The sequence below is a fragment of the Physeter macrocephalus genome, chromosome 18 (genome assembly GCF_002837175.3).
Source record: "Physeter macrocephalus isolate SW-GA chromosome 18, ASM283717v5, whole genome shotgun sequence".
In the NCBI taxonomy this organism is placed as follows: Eukaryota; Metazoa; Chordata; class Mammalia; order Artiodactyla; family Physeteridae; genus Physeter; species Physeter macrocephalus.
This window is the reverse complement of record NC_041231.1, coordinates 105,334,325-105,360,376: the sequence shown is the minus strand read 5'-3', so window position 1 is coordinate 105,360,376 and position 26,052 is coordinate 105,334,325. Positions and strand designations below refer to the sequence as shown.

Here is a 26,052-nt window from a genome sequence, read left to right as displayed (position 1 = left end):
TGCCTTCGTGGCTTTAGTGGTCTCTACTGCCCGTCAGGGTCTAGAACATACGCTAATATGGAACTATGAACCTAGAGAGTCATAGCATTTGAGAACACAGTTAAAATGAACACAGGTGCTGTTCTGGTTTAAGCTATTGCTCCTTTAGAGATGAGGGTGAGGGGTGGAAAGGAGGGCTGCTTTACAGTGACAGTTCACATGAAGAAGTTTAGAGTACTCTCCGCTGCTGTACTCTGACGTTTGAACGCGTAAGACGCTGACTATGCTGGGAGCACGTGGAGAAGATTAAACGTATAGATGACAGGTTTTCATCCCTGGCCTGTTGCTGTTGACATTACAGATGGAAGACTGAAGAAGACCTCACTGTGAATATCAGCGAACACCTTGAACTTATCCTTACTCTGGGTGATGATGTGTGTCCCAAGAAGGGGTTTGCAGTCTTGCGCTCCGTGAGGCGTCCCTGCACCAGCGCTAGGAAATTAGCCCTTGAACATTTTAGCCTAGACTATACTAAACACAATAAATATAGACTGTGAATTAATTTTATTTGGAGTAGAAGTTTGGTGGTACTCTACATGTATCTCACCACGAGCGTGTCTTCCTGTAATATGTAGGACTTGAAATTAATGGGCATGCACTTTTAAAATGAAATGGGGAAATCAGATTGTAATTGATTAGTTCTCTTACTAAAACAATAGTTGCAAAAACTGGTTGGTTCTAAAAGTCAAAATAAGCATTATAAAGAAAAGTGTTGAGGGACTTCCCAGGTGGCGCAGTGGTTAAGAATCTGCCTGCCAATGCAGAGGATTGGGGTTTGTTCCCCGGTCCGGGAAGATCCCACATGACGCGGAGCAACTAACCCCATGCACCACAACTGCCGAGCCTGTGCACCACAACTGCTGAAGCCCACGCGCCCTAGAGCCCACGAGCCACAGCTGCTGAGCCCACGTGCTGCAACTACTGAAGCCTGCGTGCCTAGAGCCTGTGCTCTGCAACAAGAGAAGCCACCGCGATGAGAAGCCCACATGCCGCAACGAAGAGTAGCCCCCGCTCGCCGCAACTAGAGAAAGCCTGTGCGTAGCAACGAAGACCCAACGCAGCCAAAAAAATAAACAATTAATTAAATAAAATTACTTTAAAAAAGAAAAAGAAAAATGTTGAGAGAATTCAGTCCTATGTCAAATAAGGTAGAATCATTTTTGCGGGAAATAAAATTTTTGTAGATATGATGGATAATAAGATTCCACTGTTGAGGAATCATACCATGTAGGTAGTTATTGTTATCCTTCTTATATATGTATATTTTTTGTTAATCCTTCTCAGCACTAAAGAGGAATGTGGGTCTGATCATTTTCTGTTCCTTTTTTTTGTACTTAAAGTGACATAGTATAAAGGTTTTTGCTAGGTTTTTTTCTCTCCAATATTTGACTTAGTTTCAAGGCTGTTAATGAGGAAATAAAATGCACTACATTTTAGCAACGAAGACCCAACGCAGCCAAAAAAATAAACAATTAATTAAATAAAATTACTTTAAAAAAGAAAAAGAAAAATGTTGAGAGAATTCAGTCCTATGTCAAATAAGGTAGAATCATTTTTGCGGGAAATAAAATTTTTGTAGATATGATGGATAATAAGATTCCACTGCTGAGGAATCATACCATGTAGGTAGTTATTGTTATCCTTCTTATATATATATATATATTTTGTTAATCCTTCTCAGCACTAAAGAGGAATGTGGGTCTGATCATTTTCTGTTCCTTTTTTTTGTACTTAAAGTGACATAGTATAAAGGTTTTTGCTAGGTTTTTTTCTCTCCAATATTTGACTTAGTTTCAAGGCTGTTAATGAGGAAATAAAATGCACTACATTTAAAGCACCACCTGTCTTATTGGATTTACTTTGGGAACTTATCCTGATATGCTTATTTGGAATGATAGGATTTATATTGCTAGTAATTTTTCATTTTTTATTTTAGCTTGTCATAAGTAAAACTAAACTTAATAGCTTGAATTTGCATCTATAATTAAAGCTTGACTCACACTTGAAAGTTTTCCATTAACCTTCTCAAAGAATACACTTCACTTGTAAGGGTTTCCATTTCCTCCGTGTTCCTAACTTTGATTCTGAATTGTTGGTGCCAATAGCTTTGCAACTGCTTTACTGCCATTTCGGTTGAACTCAGTAAAGATGACGCTTAAATTTCCTTTAGTCTACTGAGGACTCCTGTGCTTTTCTGGATCTAGGAATCCAAATCCCCTTAGGGATTAGTGCTTTCTGAGGAGCTCAGCTCAACTCGCAGTGAAGATTGGAGCTGACAGAGGGCTCGTCTATACATGACGGGGCTGTGGAGGAATGACCTTTGTACCAGGAAACTTCAAAACACAGGCAAGGACTCTCAGTGGTTTCTGGTTGTGCCTTGAACCGATTGTAGACGTTTGCATAGTTTATGGTGACATTGCTAATTGGAGTGTTTTTATTCCAGAGAACAAAAATCTTCAAGTTCCTTTTACTCTCCTCCTGTCAAAATGTCATCGGGAAACTCTGAGTAAAAGCAAGGCTAGAGAATTCCCCGGCAGTCCAGTGGTTGGGACTCTGCGATGCTTCCACTGCAGGGGGCACGAGTTTGATCCCGGGTCAGGGAAATAGGATCCCGCATGCCATGAGACACAGCCCAAAAAAAAAAAAAAAAAAAAAAAAAGGCTAGTTCTCAGGACTGAAGACCCAGGCTTGGTGAGGCCTGGATCCTGCCGTTGGGGAAGCATGTGGCCTCACACGTATCTTCAAGCTGCAAGACTGGCCAGGAGAAGGTGATTCCCAGCAATAAAAAGAGAAACAAATAATGTGTTTGATGAAGATTTTCTCTCTAGACTAAGAGCCTCGGAATCAGCTACAAATCCTGGTGCAATTCGTCTTGATTGTATTAACTCATCCAACATTTGTCTCCTCTGCTTCCCTATCCCAGGAAAAGCAAAGAAATTTAGCAAGAAAATGGAAGTAATCACAGACCAGTCCATGATTCAGATCTTCTCCAAGAGTTTGATTATAATTTCTAATTAAACACATTCTAGCTAATTTGGGAGAACACTAAATGTAACTTCAAAAAATTAAACATAGAATTACCATATGATCCCTTTCTGTATCAACAGATACAGACTTGTATATGTACAGATTTGTATATAATCCATAGAATTACCAATTCCACTTCTAGGTATATATCCAAAGAATTGAAAGTAGGGACTCAGGTATTTGTACGCTCGTACGAATACGAATGTCCATGCAGCATTATTGACAACACCCAAAAGGTGGAAGCAACCCAAATGTCCATTGGGGAATGAATGGATAAACAAAATGTGGTGTTTTTTAAAAAAAAATATTGGAATGGAATATTATTCACCTTTAGAAAAGAATGACGCTCTTACACAGGCTACATACAACATGGATGAACTTCAAAAGCATTACGCTAAATGAAATAAACCAGACACAGAAGGACAGATGTCATATGATTCTACTTATACGAGGTCCCTAGAGTCATCAAATTCACGGACACAGAAAGTAGAAGGGGGGCTGTCAGGAGAATGAGGAGTTAGTGTTTAACGGGTTCAGCGTTGCAGGGCGGAAGGTGGAAGGTTCTGTGGACGGACGTGGTGATGTTTGCACGGCAGTATGGATGTGCTTAACGCCACTGAACTGGACACTTGGAAGTGGTTAAAATGGCAAGTTTTATGTGTTTTTACCATAATAAAAATTATGTTCCCAATTCTGTTTGCTAATATTTTATTTAGGACTTTTGTTCCCCCCGCAAAATACATGCGTGTGTGTGTGTGTGAAGCAAAGCTAAGCTGAAGCTCTTTCGGGGGTATTAGACTGCCCCTTCCCCAATGCCTGGCCTGGTGGCAGGAGTTACGAGGTGACAGATAGCTCTGTGGTTTGTTTTCATAGGACAGGCAGGTGGGGGAGGGGAGTTGCAAGCGGCCCTCTGGCCTGCTGGATGGGTCTCCATGACCCCAGGAGGGCAGTTGAGCTCTGGACCTCGGCTTTCGTCTTGTGGAACAGATTCAGTGAGGTGCCGGGACCCCGAGTGCCGATGTGCCTGTGGTGTCCATCGTCCTGCCTTGGCCTCCACATCCCAACCTCTGATCGCCTCCTCAGAAACTAGTACGATCGCTCGCTGGCATCTACCCCCTTGCTTTGGGGGGAGAATGAGGGAAAAAGTGAGGAAGAGTTGTCACTGAATGGGAAGCCCTTCTGAGGGGAGGTGTGGAAGTCTTCAGGATGTGGAAGTATTTACTCTCCTTAATGATATTAACTGCAAACAGTTACAAAATTATAAACACAACCATCGGGCTACTTAGCTGTGAACGTGTGGGCCTGTCCCCTCTAATGCAGCTCTTAACAAGATCAGCGGTGTGATCTCATCCATCTCAACTTCCAGACTCCCTGCAGGTTCCCAGACCTTGAGCCTTTGCTGTCTCCTTCCCCCCCGCCCCCCGCCAGATATTTATTTATTTATTTATTTGGCCGCGCCGGGTCTCAGTTGCGGCACGTGGGCTCCTTAGCTACGGCACGCGTGTGGGATCTAGTTCCCCGACCAGGGATCGAACCCCCCAGTCCCCTGCATTGGGAGCTCGGGCCACCAGGGAGCACTGGGCCACCAGGGAAGTCCCTGCTGTCTCCTTTGATTCACTCGCTAAATTTGTTAATGGAGAAGAGCAGTCGTGTTGACTGTCTTCGAGTATTTCAAGTTTCTCTGCATTTCTGATACCCTAATTGACTGTTCTGGCATCTCCCTGTCACCCCTCCAGTGTCCATCACTTCTTGCATCACGTATTCTTTCTCTTCCTTTCCTTATTTGTCTGTTTCAGTCCTTTGGACTTCAAGGACCCTCCTCGGCTTGGGAGGAACTGTTCCTGCTGACCGGGTCTTGGCCCCCTGACCCAAGCGTTTTTCCCTTTGGGGATCCTGAGCGTCCTGTCCAGACAGCAGTTGTGCTGCATCTGTCGTTGTGCAACAGAGTCACGCGGGAGGGGCCCCGCTCCCCTCCCAGAAACCCCAGGGGGCTGGGAACGTGGCCCCAGGAGCGCATTTGTCTTCAAGCTGCTCAGTGATGCTGTCGCGAGTCAGTTTGAGAATCTTGGACGGCAGAGCATTGCACTTGTCATGTCAAATATTACACTGCTGTGTACACCTCTTGGTTCATAATCTTTGGTTTAACTGGGCTGATCTTATATAGGTTGTAGGAAATTATAATTAACTAGCTAAACTTTATTTAGAATTACATAGTCTCAGTAATTGCCACTTTTATCTCAAAATGTTATTTTTCTTTTTAAGTCTCCTCATTGCTTTTTCATACTTAATAGTCCTAGATTGGTTCCGTCTGGAAACTTAGTTATTTAACAAAATAATTTCAGTTGAAGAAATCATAGCTTGTGTCCTTTCGGTCAGTTTTCAGAATGCTTCCTAATTCTAGGTACTCTTAGATTTGTTAACTAATTCATTTCACTATTTTCCATTCGTCTGCCTTCAATATATTTCTAGCATGCACGAGCTATTTCGTGGTGTCAAGGAATTCTGTGTGTGCTTCATGCACTAAAATGGCTTTTATACACCCTCCATCCTTAGGCATTCTTTTGCTCTTTAAAGGATGAGTTGTTCGCAGTATGTTTTCCCCAGTGCAGATTCTGTGCCAGTGGCTACTCGGTACAAAGCTGTGGAGCAGGGCGCCCTGGCTCAGTGAGGCTCCAGCTCATCTTAGGAAGCTGGGATGCAGGTGGTCCTGCCTGGATCCTGGAGCGGATGGTGGTACCTGATTGATTCCCAGGAGGGGGTGTCAGAGACATGAAAGAGACCCAACTATGGAAAATCTTGGTTATTCACCGGATGCATTTTTATTTAAGTTGGGGTTTGTTTTTTTTTTGTTTTTTGTGGGTTTTTTGGTTCTTGTTTTGTAGGGAAAATACTTTCATAAAAGGTTTGAGGAGCGCTCTTGTGGTTGTGGCCTTGGTCACAGCCAGTGTTTTGTCAAAACTAGAAGGCAGAGAAGCAGTGAGGCTGATGGAGGTCAAGCTAGAGGCGAAAGACTGGAAAGCGGGCGGATGGAGATAGCAGGGCAGGGAGGGGCCAGGGACTGGACGCGATGTGAGCGTGCAGGGCAGTGATCACGGGTCTGTCCCTGCCCGCTCCCACCTCACAGGTCTCCAGCCGAGAGTCAGGACAGTGACCCGGCAGCCTGCTCTCCCCTCCAGCCACCCGCCTCCCAGGGTGGCACCAGCCAGCGAGGGACACCCTGCTGATTCTGCTGAGAAGGCAGGAGGCATGCTGACCGGGTGGCAAGGGCTCGGATCTCAGGCTTATTTATTGGGTCAGGTGTATCCCAAGTGTCAGAGGCAGTGCTGGGTGCCCTCCTGCTCTGGGGAGTCGCCTCTTACAGCCCAAGGTGGCAAGCGTCCAGAGGGCTCAGCGGGGGTGAAGGCGGGACCAAGTCCAGGTTGGCGCCCAGAAGCACAGCCCCAGCGTTCGCACAGCGGGCGCTGCGTGCACAGGTGTTCAGATTGTTCCTGATGTGTCAGTCGTGTTGGAGCAAAGCATTATAGGAGCACCGATGGTGTGTTAATGTGTCTTATGAAGACGGCCGAGAGTGAGCCTATAAACTTTAAATCCAGAGATCCCCATGGACAGGGAACTGTAACGGAAGGAGTTGCAGCAGAGACTTTTATAATGATTTACAGAGGAGTCATCGAATGCCTTATGGAAACAAGGGATGCTGATGTTTAAAGCCTAACTTTAGTTCCACGTTCATTTGAAACGTTTTCTGTTAATGAATTCAGTTTGCAGACTATATAATCTGAATAAAATGATCGGCTTTTATATTATTAAATAGGATTAGGTTCCGGGAGTGTGGATAACAACATTTTGAAATGTTAGACTCCATAAAGGAGGGCTGATAATTCTGTAGACACTGTAGTGCTTGCTCTCTAACTTTAGACTAAAGAAAGTAATGGCCGTGAACATCAGGAGGCCTAGGTCCTTTTCTTCTTCCAGCCTCCTGGGCCTCCTCACCTTCAGTCTGCATTCCCAGGTCAGCATTTCCCCGCAGCGTGGAAGCCACCTCCAGGCAGAAGACCCAGTGGGTCACTGGGCTCACCTGCCCCCTTCATGCTGGCAACACGGTCGTGCCCTGCCTGTTGTCTGGTGTCTGAAATGGTCCTGTGGTGGTTTGTTCTGTTTTCTGGGTCTCACTGGCCAGTGAGGAAATCCAGACACCGTTTCTCTATCATGGTTGGAAGCACATTTCACGTTGGAGACATGCTTTTTGAAGCAGTGAATTTTAAAATTTTATTTATTTATTTGGTTGCACCAGGTCTTAGTTGCGGCTCACAGGCTCCTTAGTTGCAGCATGCAAACTCTTAGTGGCGGCATGCATGTGGGATCTAGTTCCCTGACCGGGGATCGAACCCAGGCCCCCTGCGTCGGGAGCGCAGAGTCTTAACCACTGCGCCACCAGGGAAGTGCCTTGAAGCAGTGAATTTTAACCGGTTAGCAGTACAAGTTTGAGGGTATCTTTTTTTGTGGGGGGGGGCGCCGCATTGGGTCTTTGTTGCTGCGTACGGGCTTCCTCTAGTTGTGGCGAGCGGGGGCTACTCTTCGTGGCGATGCGCGGGCTTCTCATTGCGGTGGCTTCTCTTGTTGCGGATCGAACCCAGGCCCCCTGCATCGGGAGCGCAGAGTCTTAACCACTGCGCCACCAGGGAAGTGCCTTGAAGCAGTGAATTTTAACCGGTTAGCAGTACAAGTTTGAGGGTATCTTTTTTTGTGGGGGGGGCGCCGCATTGGGTCTTTGTTGCTGCGTACGGGCTTCCTCTAGTTGTGGCGAGCGGGGGCTACTCTTCGTTGCGATGCGCGGGCTTCTCATTGCGGTGGCTTCTCTTGTTGCGGACCACGGGCTCTAGGCACGCAGGCTTCAGTAGTTGTGGCACGTGGGCTCAGTAGTTGTGGCTCGCGGGCTCTAGAACGCAGGCTCAGTAGTTATGGCACATGGGCTTAGTGGCTCCGCGGCGTGTGGGATCCTCCCGGACCAGGGCTCGAACCCGTGTCCCCCTGCATTGGCAGGCGGATTCTTAACTACTGCGCCACCAGGGAGGCCCCTGAGGGTATCTGTTTTGCTCTTAGACTGTTTTAAAAGAAAACTGTTTTTCGGGAGAGACACCGAGTGAGTTTTTCCCAGCTGGATTTCATGCCGGTTCCTTGTAGCTTTTGCCTCCCGTGTTTCCCTCAGAGCCTGGGTCCCACTGTGCGTCGCACGGTGGTTTCCATCGTGGAGGACGCCTTTTCCTGAATCTCAGTGTTTGCCTTTTAGTTGGGTCCTTAGCAGTGGCTTCTGCTCTGAAGTGTGGCACTCCTGCCCCCGATTGTCGCGAGGCTGGGTGGGCTGCAGGCCGCCTCCTCTGAGTGCAGGGGGCTGGGCTGAAGGGGCGTTGGGGTCCCCTCCCCTCAGCTGCTTGGTCAGTGGCGACCGTGTGTTCCAAGCCCCGGGGTGCGGCAGTGAATGAGACAGACGGGGACCCTGCTCTCAGGAGCGTGGTGACGTCCAGCCATGGAGCGTAAGTAAAAGCCAGGTGAGACAGAACGCGCTGGGCTGAGGGGCACCGCGAGGGAAACGGACTGGGCCGCGCGGATGCTGACGGGAGGCCCGCGGGCGTGGGCACCGGGGCTTCCCGAGGAGCTGCCGCTCAGCTGAGTAGCAACAGGCAGCCGTCTGGAGCTGTAGGGCCAGAACGTTCTAGGCAGAGGGAAGAGCGCGTCCAGGGGCCCTGGGGAGCACGGACCTGGACGGGGCGCGCGCCACCAGGGACGTGGCCCAGTGCTGGCGCCTGCGAGTCTGGGGTCAGTCCTGCTGTGCGCACTCCTCCACCCGAACAGGGTCCCACAGGTGGGTAACAGAGGGTCCCGGGGGTCATGTCGGGGTTGGGAGTTGAGCCACTGGCAAGATCACAGGCTCTGCGATCAGCAGAGCCCGTGATGGCACCCAGAGCCAGCAGAGCTCTCACAGGGACATGAAGGCCAAAGTCAGCAGTGCTGGTTGGCCTGATCCAGCAGAAACCCACGGCTAAATTTGCAGAACCACGGAGAGCTCCGGGGGACTTGCTGCCTCAGATATGTTGAGCTTTTTCCAGAGCTCACGTATCAAGGCTACATGGACCTCCCATAGCCTAGAAACCCTGCTTTTGTGGAAGGAAGCCACCAGGGAAACCCTTGGAGAGTTGAGGAACGTGTGGCTTTACCCTGCGAAGCAGGAGCGGGTCGGGGTGGAAGGGCTGATCCGACGCCAGCGGCTTTGCCCTGGTGGACGGCGGGCACCCAGCACGCAGAGGGCTTCCCCGTGTCACCGGGGTCATTCTTGCTGCTTTGACACAGCACCTGTTAACTCACTCAGGGTTGGTAACATCAAGATCCAAACACACCAGCAAGTGCCTCCCCGAGAACCTGCTCCTCGGGAAAGTGCCGGAGCCCCGGCCGGGCCGCCCGTTACCCTTCATCGCCCTCCCCCTTCACCCGGGGCGGGTGGCCTCCCTGCCTGCCTCTGCGTGGGCTTATTCCTGATGGGACCTCTTTTTAGGCAGGGGAATCATCATTGTCTGTCATGTAAACACCAGTCCCTCTCACCTGCAGTTGTTCTTCTGGGGTCCTCAAAACTGCATTTTAACAGATTCTTGGTTTGAACGTTTATGTTTTTTGCATAACAGTTTTTGTCTGTCGTACATTGAATCCTGCGTTCTGGCTTCTGCCCTCCAGTGAGACAACTTGCCGGGTTTAATAGTGGCCTCTCATTCCCCACCCCCCCCGCCCCGTGACCTCTCCATTCCCCTCCTTCTCTCTGTGGCATACGCCACTGTTGACACAGCCTCGTCGCGTGGCACCTCTCCCTCCCCGTGGGCAGCCCGGGGCTGCCTCCTGGCCCTGCGCGGGGCCCTCCCTGCACCCAGGCGGGCTCGCTGCGCCCTCTCCCCTTCACTGCCCCTACTTCGCTGCTCAGCTGTCATTTCTGGACGCCCACTCCGCTTACCACGAGCCCCACTTCTGGGCCCTGGAGCCTCTTCACTCTTCACTTCAGCAGTAACTGGAGAAAACCACCTTTCCCTGTGACACTGCCCTGCAGATGCCCCGTCTCCTGGCCACCAGGCTCAGTGGTTCAGCCTCATCCGTGGCCCGTTCCTCCCTGCACCCGAGAAGTTGTCCGTTCGCGTCGACTCCAGCTCAGGGCAGACGGGTGGAGGAACGATGGGCAGAGAGGGAGAAGTGGGGACAGCAGGGACAGCCCAGGCGAGGCCGTGACGGGCGTGAGGAGAGGGCAGCGCTGGGAAGAGCAGCTCAGGGCGCAGAGGGCGGGAGAGGTTGGAGAACGCCCGTACACAGACGGGAGCGTGCGGGGACCTGGTGGAGGAGAGGCTGAAGGTAAAAGAAACAAAGGATCCTTGCTGACTTCCTCAGAAAGATTGGGCAGTGCCCTGTCTCACTGGTAACAGCTGATCAAATGCTCTTTCTGTTACAGATCCTTTAGAAACTTACCCTACAGGTTGGCCAGCACGTCGGAAGGGACAACACAAGCCAAGGCTATGCGTTGCAGCATCATTTGTAGTATCAAAAAATTGCTGGTAAAATGCATGACAGAAATCCAAAACGCTGTCTAATATGCCACCGTCTGTGTTTGTTAAAGGCGGGTGAGAGAGAAGCATTTAAATTCCTATTTGCTGACATACACGTAGGGCACTCTGTAAGACACCTGGAAACCAGACACAGTGGCTACGGAGGGCAGGGGGTCGTGGGCTGATGGGGGAGGCCTTTTACCATGTACCTTTTTATAGTTCCAGAGTCTTGTATCATATATGTATTAGAACCTCTCCCGATTTTCCCCAAAATGAATTTATTTTGAATTCTAAAACCCTCCGAAGTAGTTCTGCTAACTGAATGAAAGTCAACCTGTTTAACCAGGGAGATGATCTGACTTCTCTAAACATCCATTCCCAAGTCTTCTCCAGCGGCTCCAGCTTATCTTCTTTCACTTTGCAGGAAATATTTCCGACTCGTAATTCATCCTGCTCTTCTCCTCAGAGAACTTCTCTCCTTGCTCATTTTATCAGTAAAGCCTGATCCAGTTCCTTGCATTTCTTGCCCTTTCTTTCTCCACCCAAAGGCGCTATACATTCATTACCAGGTTAGATAATATTTAGACAATTCACACCAATAGGAGCATAATTATTTGCCTTAACACTTGAACCCTTAGCCTGACATTTCTTGGTAACTCTAAGAAGGTATCCAACTCTTGACTTTATCGTAATAAGAAACACGAAGTTCGGAAGGCCGTGTCTTTAAGGCCGAGTAAAGCACAGCAGCCAGGCTGACACAGAGCAGCCGACAGAGGAGGGAGAATTAGCGGGACGTTTTTGGTGGCAGGAGAGAGCTCTGTCTCCAGCCGTTGAAAAGGCTGTTTGAAAGTGTAGTAGAACTGGGACCAGTGGACAGAGTGGCCCGAGGGGGTGGTGGGCCCGCAGAAACGGCGGGGGGGGGGGGCTGCTTCGTGAGTCTGTATGAGTGGCTCTTCATCCAGAAGAAATTTCGGCTAAATGGCAGATAGCTCGGCTCTAATAATAAGATATTTCTTTGAATCAGTTTCCATTTTTCTTTCAACTTCTCAAGCCTGGAATATGTCCTCTTCATGAGACCCATTCTAGTTCAGTTCCATTCCTCAAAAGTCTCAAATTTTGCAGCTTCTTTCCAGCACGTTCCTTCCCGTCTCTGTTTTATTAGGGCGGGATCAGTGCAAGGGCGATCTCCTCGTCAGCCTTGGAAGGCAAACAAACGCCTTTCAAAGTAGCCTCTCCAAAGGTTCTACTTTTTAAGCTTCTTAAATTAACACAGTCGATCCTGGGTCTGTCGCAAGCATTTTTCCCGAATTCAAAGGCGAGTTGATGGCAGGACCTCACCGACTGCTGTGCTTTCGGACCCCTGGCAGGTTCCTCCCCATTCATGGACGCGCTGACGGCCAACGGGACCACCACCCTGCAGACGTCAGTCACGGGCGTGACGGCCGGGAAGAGGAAATTCATCGACGACAGACGAGACCAGCCCTTCGACAAGCGGCTGCGTTTCAGCGTGAGGCAGACGGAAAGCGCCTACAGGTACAGGGACATCGTCGTCCGGAAGCAGGACGGCTTCACCCACATCCTGCTGTCCACGAAGTCGTCCGAGAACAACTCTCTCAACCCAGAGGTGAGCGCCGTCCCCGGGGCCGCTCGGGGCCTCCTGTCTCTCTGGGCCTGCGGGGCCCGGTCCCTGCTCTCCCGCGCCCTTTCTCATCCCCCATCCCCACCCCGGGCTCTTCCACCCGACGGTGGAAGCCAGCGCAGCGCGGCAGGCCTGCTCCCCGTTATACGTGGGGACGGTGTGGTCCGGCGAGGGCCCGGCTTCCTGCTCGGGGCTCTGGCTGTGAACAGGGAGGTGGCGGCGGCGCCCCTGTGCTTCCACCTCCCGGCCAGGAGCTCTTCATCCATCGGGGGGGACGGAGGGCCTCCCCGAAGTCACGTGTAAAGCGTGTGCACACGCCATCCTGTAGCTTTCGTCAGGTCCCAGAGCTCTCTGTTCAGGCAAAGGTTAAAGAGCCCCAGGTCCAGCCTTCCGAATATCTCACCACCCTTCCCGGTCGGTCGCAGCACCCCACGTAGTGGACCTTACAGCTGCAGCGATGCCACTGTTACTGACCGTACCCGGGAAAGGTAGCTTCCCAGGATCGAGGGAGGCTGGTGCTCGCAAAGGCTCGAAAACTTGGTTCTGTGAAGTATCTAAAATCGGAAGCGTTTGAACCTGCACCATGATCATGCCTAAAATTGTAAGTTCTGGTAGTTGTTTGTTTCCTGCTTGTGAACAGCTAGGTCAGGCCTTTTCTGGATGAGAAAACCAAACCACGGAAAGCTGGTGTGTCTGGCCGGCATCACGGGACAGACCAGCTCGGGGCCGGTCCCCGGTACATCGTTAGACCGTTGGTTATTTGTAAGTCGCTCACAGAGACCACTTTAAGTGGTTTGTGCCCTTCTGAAGCGCCTCCATGCTGATGTGCTTGTACTTACTACCCTTACGCGCGAAACTTGGGGTTTCTGTGCCGAGTACGGGGGCTGGTGTCAAATGAAACCACGCTGGTAGTTTGTTTGAACTGGTCGCATGTGCCACCTGCTGTCCAAACTGTAGAAATGCCAAGGGGATATAATACGTAACTCACCCACCGAGAGCCGCAAGGACCGGACCGCTGAGTGACTCAGATGCACGCATCTCCCTGGTTATGCTCCGTTCGTAATTTGTTATGTGACGATACTCTGTCCCCACTGTTCCCAATCCCTGGTTTCAGAAAATGAGAAGCCCGCGAGTTACTTGGTGGGTACAGGCAACTGTATCGGGCTGTAAGCGCCCCCTGCGCGGATCGAGATGGCCCGGTAATAAGATGCTCTTGGCGTTCCCTTCGCGCCCGTGACTCCCGGCGCCTTGCAGGTGATGAAGGAAGTGCAGAGCGCCCTGAGCACAGCCGCCGCCGACGACAGCAAGCTGGTGCTGCTGAGCGCCGTGGGCAGCGTCTTCTGCTGCGGCCTTGACTTCATCTACTTCATCCGGCGCCTGACGGACGACCGGAAGAGAGAGAGCACGAAGATGGCCGAGGCCATCAGGTACGCGCACCTGGCCCTCCGTGGGCGCCGCGTGACCCAGGCCCCGTGGGGCGGGTCTGGACGGGCCTGCGAGCGGGGCGTGCGTCCCCTCCCCTGAGACTCGCCGGCAGCAGAGTGGGTCAGATCTCCTGCCTCTGCCGTGGGCCACCTGTCTGGAGCAGATGACTCATGTCGAGGTTGGCTGGAGCCCAGCACACGCACGATGGGGGGCGCTCCAGGGGCAGAGCGCAGGGTAGCACGTGGCCGGGGTTTCGGCCGTCCGCGCCCCGTGTGCTCTGCCGCCAGCCCTGGAATAAAGACACTCTCTCTCTTTCCCGTGGTAACTCACCCGTTTGCTTGACTCTGAGATAAATCGGCTGGACTTCATGACAAACTAGTTCCATAACATCACACGAGAAGGTTTTTTCAGTACAAGCAGTACACACAAGCTCATCCTGAGTTCCGGCTACACGTAAAACCAGATGATACAGATACACGGAGTTCCCTTTCTTTCACCCCCCCCCCCCCCCCGCGAGGCATCCGCTGTTTATTTGTATGTCTTCCCCAACCTTTTTCAAACATTTTCAGATGTGCATTCCATACACACACACACACACACACACACACACACACACACACACAAATAATACAGATGTATTTTTAGTTCTGTCAGTCAAGGGGAATTACATTGTGTGTTGTTTTGCAACTTTTCCCATTTAGCAGTATAACTTCCGATATTTCTATTTCCTCTGTTTTCGGATTTTCTACTCCTGTAACACAACGTTGCAGGAAGCTCTCTTTAGAACCACATGATTCTGCAATAAGCGTTTGCAGGTACATATTTTGTATGTATTTCATGCTAATCACTATAAGCATAATTAAAAGTGTCTGATTTTTCAGAGATTAATTTTGTTTGAAGTGAATGAAACCCAGTCACCAGCCAGAAAGACTATTGTACTGCCCTGCCTACCTCCCTAGAAATGTCGTATCCCTAAGGGACCCCAAAGAACCCTTTGTGTATCTGTGGTCATTTACAGGATGAAAACATTTAAAGAGATGCAGACTTGGAAAGTGGCAGTAACGTTGGTTGAATCTTCTCCAAATTCCTTAGTTATTTGGAGAGTTGAAGTTGAGCTGCTTTTGATAATTATTGGGCCCCATGTGGCTGAGACTCTAAGCACTGACGTTGAGGGCACTGGGCTTTCTGGTCCCTAAACCATTCGAGGGCTGCACAGCAGGATGGCGGAAGCCTGTTTCCTGTCTTGGCCTGGAGTAGGCGTGGGCATCTCTCCAAAAGATCTCCCCAGATGGTTCCAATGGGCGCAGCCCCCAACAGCCCATCAGAGGAGCCCTGGAACCCCACACCTTGGGACTATAGGGTATTGCCTTGGCCTTTTAGAATATTTTTAATAATTCTCAAAATTAATATATTTTCTCATACTATATACTCACGCGTGCGTGTATACAAGGCATTATCTGTTCGTTAATCCTTTCGAACATTACTACTATTTTTTAGGCTATCATAGGGTAGTTTTTCCAAAAATAGTTTGAAATTTTATAATCTGATTTTATTCAGCACTGCTTCGGGCTTCCTAAATAATTTCAAACTTGCAGTGTACTAGATGGGACCATCTTGTTATTCAGTTTCAAAGTAAACTGCTTGATCAATGCACGTTAATTCCTTGACAAGGCGTCAGTAACTTTAGGGTAACTTGTAGATATTCCTAATTATTGACCCATCCCACCCTTTCGGGATGAATTATAGGAACTTAATGTTCATTTTTAAAATACAGATGCTTATGCCTCAGGTGGTGACTTTGTGTATTTTCCATAAGATCACACTGACTTTCCACCTGACTGTGTGATTTGGGGGCTCTGCTGAGTGAGAAGACAGGGTTTGTAGCCTCCGTTCTGGCTCACTCCCCCTGTGGACGGTTCCCTGAGTTCCACTAATAAACGGACTGGCCCGCTCCTCCAGGGTGGGGTTGCCCTTGACCGAGGCAAAGGCTCGTGTTGTTGGGATTAGGCCAAGTAGAGGAAGGACAGATCAAGAGCGATCTCATGTGTCGAACTTCTAGGTTACTTTAAATGCTTATTTTCTTCAGCCCCCCCACTCCATTTCAGAAACTCCAGACTCTCCGCACCCCCCACAAAAGGCTGAATTGGTACCCTAGGGGAAAGCCAAATCTTGCTTTAGAAAATCAGTTCTTCTTTAAATGATGTATTTTTGTCAACGTGAATTTTTCTGAATGCACTCAGGCAGGATCCAAAAATAGTTACACCAGATTGACTGAACCTTTACTTTTGCTCATTTGCATTGAAATTCATTTTTATGTGTGTAAGGTTGGCTTATACACATAAAGCTATTACTAGGTGTATCTTTTGTTTCTGTGGTGTCTCGTCTCGAACTCCTTAAAACTTTGGGCAAAGAACATCAGTCGCAGCGAGTTTCCGAAAGAAAGGTGGGAAATAGGAAGGTCAGGTCTAAACTATTAGATTCTTAAGTATCTGTAGGGGCTAATTCCGTTGCTGGGATTCTTGGCAGTAACCAGTTTGCAGATTAATTGTAATAAAAATACTCAGCACATTGGTGATAAACACAGAGTTATTAGTTATTAGTTATTAGGGATCAGTTTACAACGTTAGGCTCTTGCAGTCTGTAGGGACCAATAGCTGCTGCTTCATGGAGGAGGCGAGAGGAGCAGAGATTTGGGGAGGGAGCAAAGCCAGAGAGGAAACGGCCCCTGGAACCTGACCTCGTCCCCATTCAGTCCCGTTCCAGACACTCTCGTGAAGCGGGGGGGAAGCTCAGTTGAGAAATGGCAGTGAACTGGCCCTTAACAGGTCAGTTCTTGGTTTCTCCAAAACAATTCCTAGACTGTTGTTCTTAGGTGATTTTCTAACTTGGTGAGGTCTGCGGGGTAGTAAATGTTCTTCAAAAGAATGGAGAGAATTTCGGTTTTGTTTAATAGTCTTTTTGTGGCAAATATGATCTCTTTCCTTCCCTGCTGTTCCCAGCACAGCCTTTCACTCAATTCATAGGTAATCCAGAGGAAACCGAAGTTTAAAGTCAGTATGTTGCATTGAGCACACTTGAACGTTCACGCATTTTAAGGTCTAAAGTACACTTGCTTACGCCCCCCCAAAGCAGTGGACCGACGGGCCCTGGCTGCCAGGCTCCCGAGAGCCACCCCGGGGCCCCAAGGCAGCTCCCGTCTCCCCCTCTGGCTGCTGTGTGGCTAAGCCTTCTTGGCTCGGGGAAGTTTCTACTAAGCAGAAAAGCAGTTCTATGAACTTCTGTTTGGGGTTTTGGGGGGTGGGGAGCGGTTCTTTGGTTTTATTTTCACGCGAGAGGGGTTTCTCTGTGGACCGGGCTCGCTCTGGCGTCTCAGAGCTCGTCAGACGGCGCAGTGGAGTCCTCTGAGAAGGGGCGATGGTCTGCACTCCGGAGGGAGGTGGCTAATTCATGCTCCTCCCAGAAAGGGCCCTGGGTTTAGATTATCCAAGCAAAAATAAAAAAATCATCTTCTTAGGGGGAAAAAATTCAGTTCCAATTTCTCCAGGCTGATTTTGCAATATGTATGTTAGAAGCAGATTTTTTTTTTCTTTTATACTGACATATGACATGAGAAGGATCCATTCCTTGTACCGTTTCTCTATAGAATCCCCTTATTACACTGTTTTGATCACCTCTTTCATGTTAAGCTACCATCCCCCATCCATGGTTTCCAGACGTCAGCACTGAAAGAGCTTCCACTTTGCTCCTGTTCACGTGAGCAGATGAATGTGGGGCTACTCGGGGAAAACGTCTGCTTTAAACCAGGGAGACAGCAGTTAGTTACCTTCTCAAGGGTCGTTGGTAACCGAGCATAGAAAATGCATTTCCGTCACGACTCGTTGACCCAGAATCCTCAAAAAGTGGCAGAACTGAAGTAGCTTCATGTACATGGTCTAGGATTATTTCAAGGACCTATTGTAAAGGTTGTCTGGCTCTCTTTGCGTCCTTAAAACCCAGTGTGATCTTCCTAACAGTGCCCCAGGCTCTCATTTAATAAGTCTCTGTAGCTCATTCATTTGAGTGACCTAATTCTCAATCCCCCCAACCTTTGGGGACCCTGGGGCAGGCTGAGGTCTGTGCTGACAAGAGCCCCCAGACTGAGGCTTGCAGGCTGCCAAACTCTGGGGTCCCCTCCCCCTTACACACACACACACACCCTCCAAACCTCCCCACCCTCACACACACACCCTCCACACACACACACACACACACACACACACACCCTCCCCCCCCCGCCACACACATTCAAAATTACTATGCAGAAGGTAATGTCAACAAGATGGAGAGGTCTCAAAGCTCCCCTCCCCCTTACACACACACACACACCCTCCAAACCTCCCCACCCTCACACACACCCTACACACACACACACACACACACACACACACACACCCTCCCCACCCTGCCACACACACACACACACACACACACACACACACACACCCCTCCCCACCCTGCCATGCAAAATAGACACGACCCTTCGCGTCAGTTTTCGGGGAGGAGGGGAGACTAGATGCCGAGCTGTGATCCTCAGAGACGCTCTGAACAGAATCTGCCTTATTTTCAAATTGCTGAATTGTCGGGAGCAGCACCCAGACTGGTATTTTTGGTCCTAAGCTGGGGGTCGTGAGGTTTAGAATTTGGAGTTCTGGACTTGTGATCTAGAACATAGCTGACCTTAAAGGCATTATCTTATATTCATTTGGGGTGGGTTTGTCCTTTTCTTCACCATGTTAAGTCTTCACAAGACGCGACCTCTGAACATAGCTTCCAGTGCGGGGAGGGAGGTGCACCATCTGGCCCTGAAGCGAAGAGCAGAGCAGCCCGCCTTCCCAGCCTGACCCTCCAGCAGGTCCCAACGGTGTCGGCTGGGCCGTGTGAGAACCACACCCTCTGTGTCCTGGGAGGCCCGCTAGGCCGTCTCCCCAGCTCGCGGCAGGAGAAGCTGTGCAGGCCTGTGTCCAGGCCGTGCGATACTCTTGTCGGGTCTCACATCTCACACGAGCCTGTGAGCTTCTCATCCCTATGTCCCCCAACTCATTCCATCCAGTTCTGTATAAACTCAGGAAATATCTGTGTTTCCAGTTAATGAGTGAGCCGTCTGAAATCAGAGACCAAGTCTAGACCTGGGCACTGGAACCCTGGGGTTCCTGACCCCAGGCCCCGCGTCCCTGCCCAGCACAGGCTACCGCAGTGAGCCCAGGCCAGGTCTCCTCCGGGAGAGCTGCCGGACTGGCCCTCCGAAGCCCATCGTGCTTCCTGGGCTCCTCCTGCCGTCAGGGGAAGACAGGTTGGCCCTGGAGTCCAAGCCGAGAGCACCTTCTGCTGTGTTGTTCCCGCAGAATTCGCACAGGTCCTGTGGCGACAGCCACCCTTGCCTGGCGTCCAGGGCACCGTTAAGCCTTTGCAGCACACGGTACATAAACCCAGGGTCCCCGGCCGCAGGGAGAAGGCCATCGGCGAATTCCAAGTCACGGCGAGGCCCACAGAGTTCACATCTTGGTGTATTGAATTCCATAGAAGTAGATTTTTCTGTTGCTCAAATATGCAGTGTTTTGAGTAATTCCCCCATTTATTTTCCATTTTAGAAACTTCGTGAATACTTTCATTCAGTTTAAGAAGCCTATTATTGTAGCTGTCAACGGCCCAGCCATTGGACTAGGAGCGTCCATACTGCCTCTCTGTGACGTGGTTTGGGCCAATGAAAAGGCTTGGTTCCAAACACCCTACACTACCTTCGGACAGAGTCCAGATGGCTGTTCCACCGTGATGTTTCCCAAGATTATGGGAGGAGCATCTGTGAGTACCTCTTTTTGAAAAATCATCTTAGAAAACTTCCTGAAGTCTAGTTTGGTTGGTGTTTTTCTAAATATATACAAGGTGTCATTCTGGGGGGACTTGGCATCAAATGCACTTGTAATTCAGTTCTTGTTCTTAAATCATGAAATCACACTCAATTCAGGAGCTCGTGGAAGGTTTTCACGGTTTGGTTCATAGACTGTTTATGGAAGAGGCCCTCCTGCCGTGAGGAATCTCTGTCTCTGCGTAATTAACACCGATACCCACGAGCAGTAAACACCCAGTTTGTGACCCAAACGAACCAGAGTTTGCAATCAACAGGTTCTTGACCTAATAACCTGAAAGCTGCACTTTTAAGGGAAAGCATAAAGGAGCAAAGCTGCTTAGGATGAGAGGGCCTTTCCCACAGGATTGCGGGGGTTATTTCTTAGCTGTTGAATCCACCGGTAACGAGCGTTTGTGTTTGCGTTGCAGCTTGTGGTTTGTAGAAAGTTCACGTTGTGTCCCTCACCCCTTGAGCCGTAATCGGGCACGGGCTGGGGCCCCGGGCTGGGGCTGCAGGCGCAGACGCTGAGGGGGGGTCGGCACGCGACGGCAGGAGCCGAGCCGTGCGGCGGGCCCACCCCCGCGGGGAGCTCTGGGGCACCTGTGGCCTGGGACACGCGCCCCGCCGTGGGCTGGAGCGGCTGGCTGCTGTGTCCGTCGTCGCTGAGCTCGGGCTGCGGTGTCGCCCCGCGGCAGAGGGGCCCCAGGGCTCCCGGCATCTGGGCCGACTGTCTCCGGCGGCCGGGCAGCCAGATCTGGGCGGCACAGCCGTGTCCAGCCGTCGCCCTTGTCCCGTGGGCTCCACCTGCTCCCGCCTGTGTGCGGGGCCGCGCGCCTGGGTGCAGGACTCCCCCCGTTCCTGGGGGGACACAGAGGAGGACGAGACGGGTGCCTGCCTCAGGCGGGGGCCACCAGCTGACGAGGAGAAGGATGTTTGCACCCGCTCGTCATCGATGGTGGAAAAAGAGTAACTGCAGTTGAGAGAAGTAGCCGTCCTGCGCACCCGGCTAACACTGGAGCAGCCCTGGCGGCAGGCACCGCCCGCAAACACCGCGCAGCGCCCTCCAGGCTGCCCGTCGGACGACTCGCCGAAAGGCCGAGGAACCATCGCCGCCTGGAGGGGGCCTGACGGCTCAGGGCAGGGGTCCTGGGTCGGAGGAAGGACGGCGGTGGGAAACCTGGCCAGATTGGCAGAGGGTTCGTGGCTCAGTCGTAAGAGCGTCGTGTTGATGGTACTTTTCTGGTTTTGGTCCTCGCGAGGTGTTCCGTAAGGTGTTACCGTGAGGGACAGCTGGGGGACGGGCCCCAGGAGCTCTCTGTGCTTTTGTCATCTCTCCGTAAGTCCAAACTCACTCCCAAACAACGTTTAAAGGGTCTAAAGAAATGTAAAAGAGGAGGAGTTACATGGGACAAGCCGCAGCCCCCGTGGCCACATCTGGCCTCGGCCCCTCCCCCTCATCTCCCTTCCTGCTGTAGCCCCCCAGCTGCCCCCTGCCGCCCGCAGTGGCCATCCCGCTGGGGACGCCGGGCCCTGCGCCCGCCCAGGCCCGAGCCACTGCCCTGGTCCGTGGATGGCTGCAGTCGGGTGGGTGGATCGCGAGGCTCTGGGGGCCCCCGTGCCCCCCTGCCCCTCCTCGCCTGCCCGGGCAGCAGTCGTGGCTTTAAGGCCCGTGGGACCCTTGCTGGCAGCTGTGGCCCCTCTGGGACCAGCCGCGCCCGGAGCTGCGGGAGGGGAGATGGCGCCTTTGGGCGCAGCGGCGGGGAGGGCTGCCGTGGCCGTGCCGGCCTGCGCCCCTTGTTTCCCAGCCCGCGGAGCCCGGTGCCCAGCAGGCCGGCAGCCCCAGGACGGGTGGGACGGGGCCCCCGGGGCCGGCGCGGGGAGGGTCTCTGGTCTGGGGCCACCCGAGGCCCTGCAGGCGGGGCGCAGTCCCAGGCCAGAGTGAGGACTGGCGGCGTGGCCAGCGCTGGGCTCCCCAGGACCTGCCCGCTTGGCCCTGGTGTCTGGCTGGAGGTGCGGCGGGACAGCGGCTGCGCCGGCCACTCGGTTCACGTGGTGGACGCCCCCCCCAAACCAGGCCTGCCCGGGGGAGCCGCGCACGGCCAGGCGCCGCGCTTCCCCTGGGGGTCAGTGCATCCCGCCACGGGGAGCAGGAAGGCCGAGCAGGGACAGGCGCTCCCGGGACAGCAGGTGGGGGCGAGCCTGTTCTCGTGAAGAAAGCCGGGCGGCAAGCAAAGCTCACGACTGGCCGTCACTGCCCCCAGGCCTGAGAGTCCAGAAGAGGGAAGGAGAGACGGGGTGGAGGGAGCAGTAAGTGACCTCCACGTGGCCGAAAACGACGTGCAAGGAAGTGACGGCGCGGGGCTGAAGTACGCCCGCCCCGTCACTCCCACTCCAGACGGCCCGGGGCCCGCAGCGTCTGCGTCCTCCATCCGAGCTCAGACCCGGGGGGGTTCAAGTCGGTCTTGAGAACGTGCTCCACGCCCAGGGACCGGCTTGTGATCCTGTCTGCACCATGCAGTGGCGTGCATAGAAACACGAGCTAGGAAACGGGACCCGGCTCCCCGCCCTACGCTGAAAGGCCAGTAGATCCGCAGGCGTCTGCTTTCCAGCCCCACCGGTGGTTTCCAGGAGGTGCACGGGTCTGTCAGCTGAGACGTCTCAGTAACAGCAGGGCCTTTCATCACAAGGGTTTTACCTCTTTGGGAAAAAAGTATGTTTTACCAGAGCCTAGAAGCTCGTGGTCAAGTCTTCATGACCATCAGTCTTCAGGATAAACTACAGAGAGGAAATTGTCACAGAATAGGGTGAGGTTTCTTTGTCAGATAGATTCTCTCCTTTCTCCTTATTGCAGCATCCGAGCCTTTCGTTTGAATGAGATAAAAACCCATACCGTGTAGTGCTGAGACCTGAAAAGTGACCTAAGTCCAGGACCAAGTTTTTTAAAGAAGTGTGTGTATGAAATTGATTTTAACATCTGCAGATGTGAACGTCTTCCGTCAAGTCCTGTGAAGTTGTGGTCAGACCCTCTTAAGCAGACTGAGTGGTCGTCCAGGTCCTGCAGTTGATTTTTAGCGTGTGGATGTTAAGCGTGGCTGCCAGGTTAACTGCAGCAGAAACATCGCTGCCCTTGGAACCTTGCTCTGTGTACTGAGGACAGTCACCCGTTGGCCTCTCTGACATAGAAAACGTCGTGTAGCAGCTCTGTGCCTGGTGCAAATCCCTAAAGCCACAAATCGCCCTTAGCCTTGCTTCCGCCTCAGTTGCCTGGGAAACCGGTTTGTGTGTCGAATGAGTCCACACGTGGGAAGGGCCGGCGCGGGGAGGGACAGGCCAGTAACTTCACATCTATAGCAGAGAGACCTTCTTTAATTTAGATTCCTTGGTTCTGTCCAGGTGATTCTGTTCTGTGTCATAAAATAAGACTTTTACATCTCCTTGGAGACCCGCCAGCCGGTAGTTACTTCCCCCGTTGACGGCACCTCCGTGTCTGTCTTGCGCACGGTCTGGACTTTCGGGGGCTGGGCTTTCGGGCTGTGTCCTCCCCGCCGCGACCTCCCGCGTCTCACGCGCCATCCGCTCTTCTTCCTTGCAGGCGAACGAGATGCTGCTCGGCGGACGGAAGCTGACGGCGCAGGAGGCGTGCGGCAAAGGCCTGGTCTCCCAGGTGTTCTGGCCCGGGACCTTCACCCAGGAAGTCATGGTCCGCGTCAAGGAGCTCGCCTCCTGCAGCCCGGTCGTACGTCCAGTCCCCGCTCTTCCGCGTGTCAGTGCCCTCACCGCGACCTTTCCCTGCGGGGCGCGCACGGGGGCACCCGCGGCTGCCTCCACGCGCGACACCGGAGGCCAGGCTCGGGCCCCTGCCGACCTTGCCCTCCCTCTGCAGATACCCGGGAGCCAAGGAGCGCAGTTCAAGCTGAGAGTCAGTCAGTTAAGAGTGTCCCGTCAACGTCTGCCAAAAGCAACGTTTCTAAAGTTCTTTACGGTCTCCAAAGCCCGTTCGTACAACCGCACTTATTTCTCCCTCAGTGGACTTTGGTTTTTGTTTAATAAGTGTGCTGGGTAACAGTCTTCTAAGAAAATTGCATTTAGCAAATCACAGGGTGAAATGTTATTTCATATTAACTGACACAACTCCCATCTAAGCTGTCCCAGGCATCCGACGACTTGTTAACGAAATTAAATTCCGGTTAGAAAACTCCCGGGGCGGGCATTCTCAGTGAGTATCACAGGCATGGACAGGGTCCCCGCAGCCGCAGCTCAGGCCCAAGGCCGGTCGCACTGCTGGGGCAGGACCAGGGCGTGGAGAGGAGCACAGCTCTGTTGTGAATTAGCTTAACAGCCCTTTGAAGTGGAGAATTTGTTCCAGTATCCACAGTGAATGAGATACACGTTATACCTGTATCGGGCCTGACACGTATCATGAGATGTTTGGTCACCTTCTTACCAGGTTCGCTAACTGCCTCCGTAAGCTTGGGGGCAGCGAGGAGCCAGCGCTTGCAGCCACAGTCCCCACTAACTCACAGCTCCTTGTCTGGCGCAGGTGCTCGAGGAATCCAAGGCCCTGGTGCGCTGCAACATGAAGCTGGAGCTGGAGCAGGCCAACGAACGGGAGTGCGAGGTGCTGAAGAAGATCTGGGGCTCGGCCCAGGGCATGGACTCCATGCTCAAGTACCTGCAGAGGAAGATCGATGAGTTCTGACGGCCGGGCCGCCCCAGACGACCCTGGAGTCGCATCGCGCAGGCCGGCTGGGGCTCCCCGGGGCGCGGACCCACCCTCACAGCCTGAAGCAGGTTCACGTGGAGCTCACGCTTGGAAGCAGGGCTTGAAACAGCCAAGCTGTTTATTACCAAGGAGTTTTTAAGTACTGTAACTTTAAAATAAATAGCTACACAGCTCCTTTGTCCGAACATCATTATTTTATACTTAATACACACACAAGTATAAAAGTATAATTGTGAGCTCTGGGCTGCTCTTTGAGGCTCTACTTTTTGTTATCTTTGGCTAGTACTGTATAAAAAAGAAGTGCGTTTTCCTGGTTTGGGTGTCAGAAAAGTCTGGAATAATGTTTGTTTTCCTTGTTTTTTCCTTCTAGAAAACAGAATCTAAAGAGGTGTTAGCCCTCCTCGCCCCCACCCCCCACCCCAAATAGAAATACGGAAAGATCCGAGGCATGCCCTTGTCTCCAGGAAGGTACAGAACCTCAGAGATAGAAAATTCTCAAGCGAAAGGAAGACTTATTCTTTGTAGGATAAGTATTTGTGATTAAACACCCACTGATGAGTATACCCCCAGACTAAAACACGCCTAGGATTCACGCTGAGAAATCAGTTGATTCTGCCCTCTTTCTTAAATATGTCCGATTCTTACCCAGTTAACAGGAAGAAACCACTCTCTCTCTCTAGGGGAAAGCTTGTTTTGCAGTGTTAGCGAATCACTGACTAGCTAAGTATGATCTCTAAGTTATAGGGGGTTTATAATTAGTTTTTCTGACCCATTTGAAAAAATAACTATATAAGTGCTTCTTGTTGCTGGGTGAGAACTACTTTATATACAGTTTTGGTTTTCTATTTGCAGATATGATTGATGTATTACACCAAAAATAAAGTATTTTTATGTTTATAAAGTGTAATTTTTAGGTTCACTTAGAATATATTTTATTTAATAAGTTAAAATTCTTTTGGCACACTATTAAATGCAGAAACTCCTTTAAGAGAAAGAACTACCTTATATCAACGTTTAATGTTCTTGGTCTCTGCTTTCATGTCTACACAATATACCAAGTACAGGATGCTGTCCGAGAGTGCCCTGTGTAAATAGACGTCCGCATTCCCTCCCGGAGTGCGGACCGATGCCCGATCCCAGACGCCTGTCAGTCGGTAGGCTTCTGAGCTTGCAATCATATTGAATGTATGAAGAATGAAATAAAATCAAAACCTTATTTTTGTACAGTTTTGAAGTTTATACTTAGAACCGACCACCTCCCGGCCTCGTGGAGAGCTGTACAGCGTGTAAATCTGCCTTTACCATGGATTGGCTGGTGCAGTATTTTTGCATCTGTGGGACCTACTTTTTTCGTTCAGTAGTTTGAACTATATATAAACTGTACAATCTGTAAAGTTTTTATAGAATAAATATTCAGCTGTGAAAACTGGTTAAATAAAACTAATATTTCTTAACACATTCAAAATGTTTCTCTGATAATTCTTCACTTCTGAAGTTCCTCATGAGACGTTTACATTTTGTGTGAAATGTACACACGGGCATATCACATTTGACAGTTTAACGGAAACCCACACCCACAATGTAACCAGAAGCAGGTGGAGGGCAGCTGGCTAGGGCCACCCCACTGCCCCTCTTGGCCAGAGACGGGAAGAGGGGGAAAGCCTCTGGGCCCAGCAGGAGCCCAGAGGGCTGGGGCCAGGGCTTGCCTTCTGGCCGCCTCAGGGGCTCCAACCTGCCCGTC

General features: G+C 51.3%; 1 protein-coding gene across 2 annotated transcripts in view; it reads left to right on the top strand.

Moving 5' to 3' along the window:
- The window catches only part of CDYL (chromodomain Y like), a 154,392-nt gene extending 128,629 nt beyond the window's left edge, over positions 1 to 25,763 (top strand). For both annotated transcript variants that reach the window (XM_024121695.3, XM_055080185.1), the window contains 5 exons: positions 12,008 to 12,264; positions 13,534 to 13,706; positions 19,332 to 19,542; positions 23,181 to 23,324; positions 24,129 to 25,763. In XM_024121695.3, the coding sequence (XP_023977463.1) occupies positions 12,008 to 12,264; positions 13,534 to 13,706; positions 19,332 to 19,542; positions 23,181 to 23,324; positions 24,129 to 24,287 (944 nt within the window). In that variant the 3' untranslated portion in view covers positions 24,288 to 25,763. The remainder of the gene's footprint in view (positions 1 to 12,007; positions 12,265 to 13,533; positions 13,707 to 19,331; positions 19,543 to 23,180; positions 23,325 to 24,128) is intronic.
- The last annotated feature ends 289 nt before the right edge of the window (positions 25,764 to 26,052 follow it).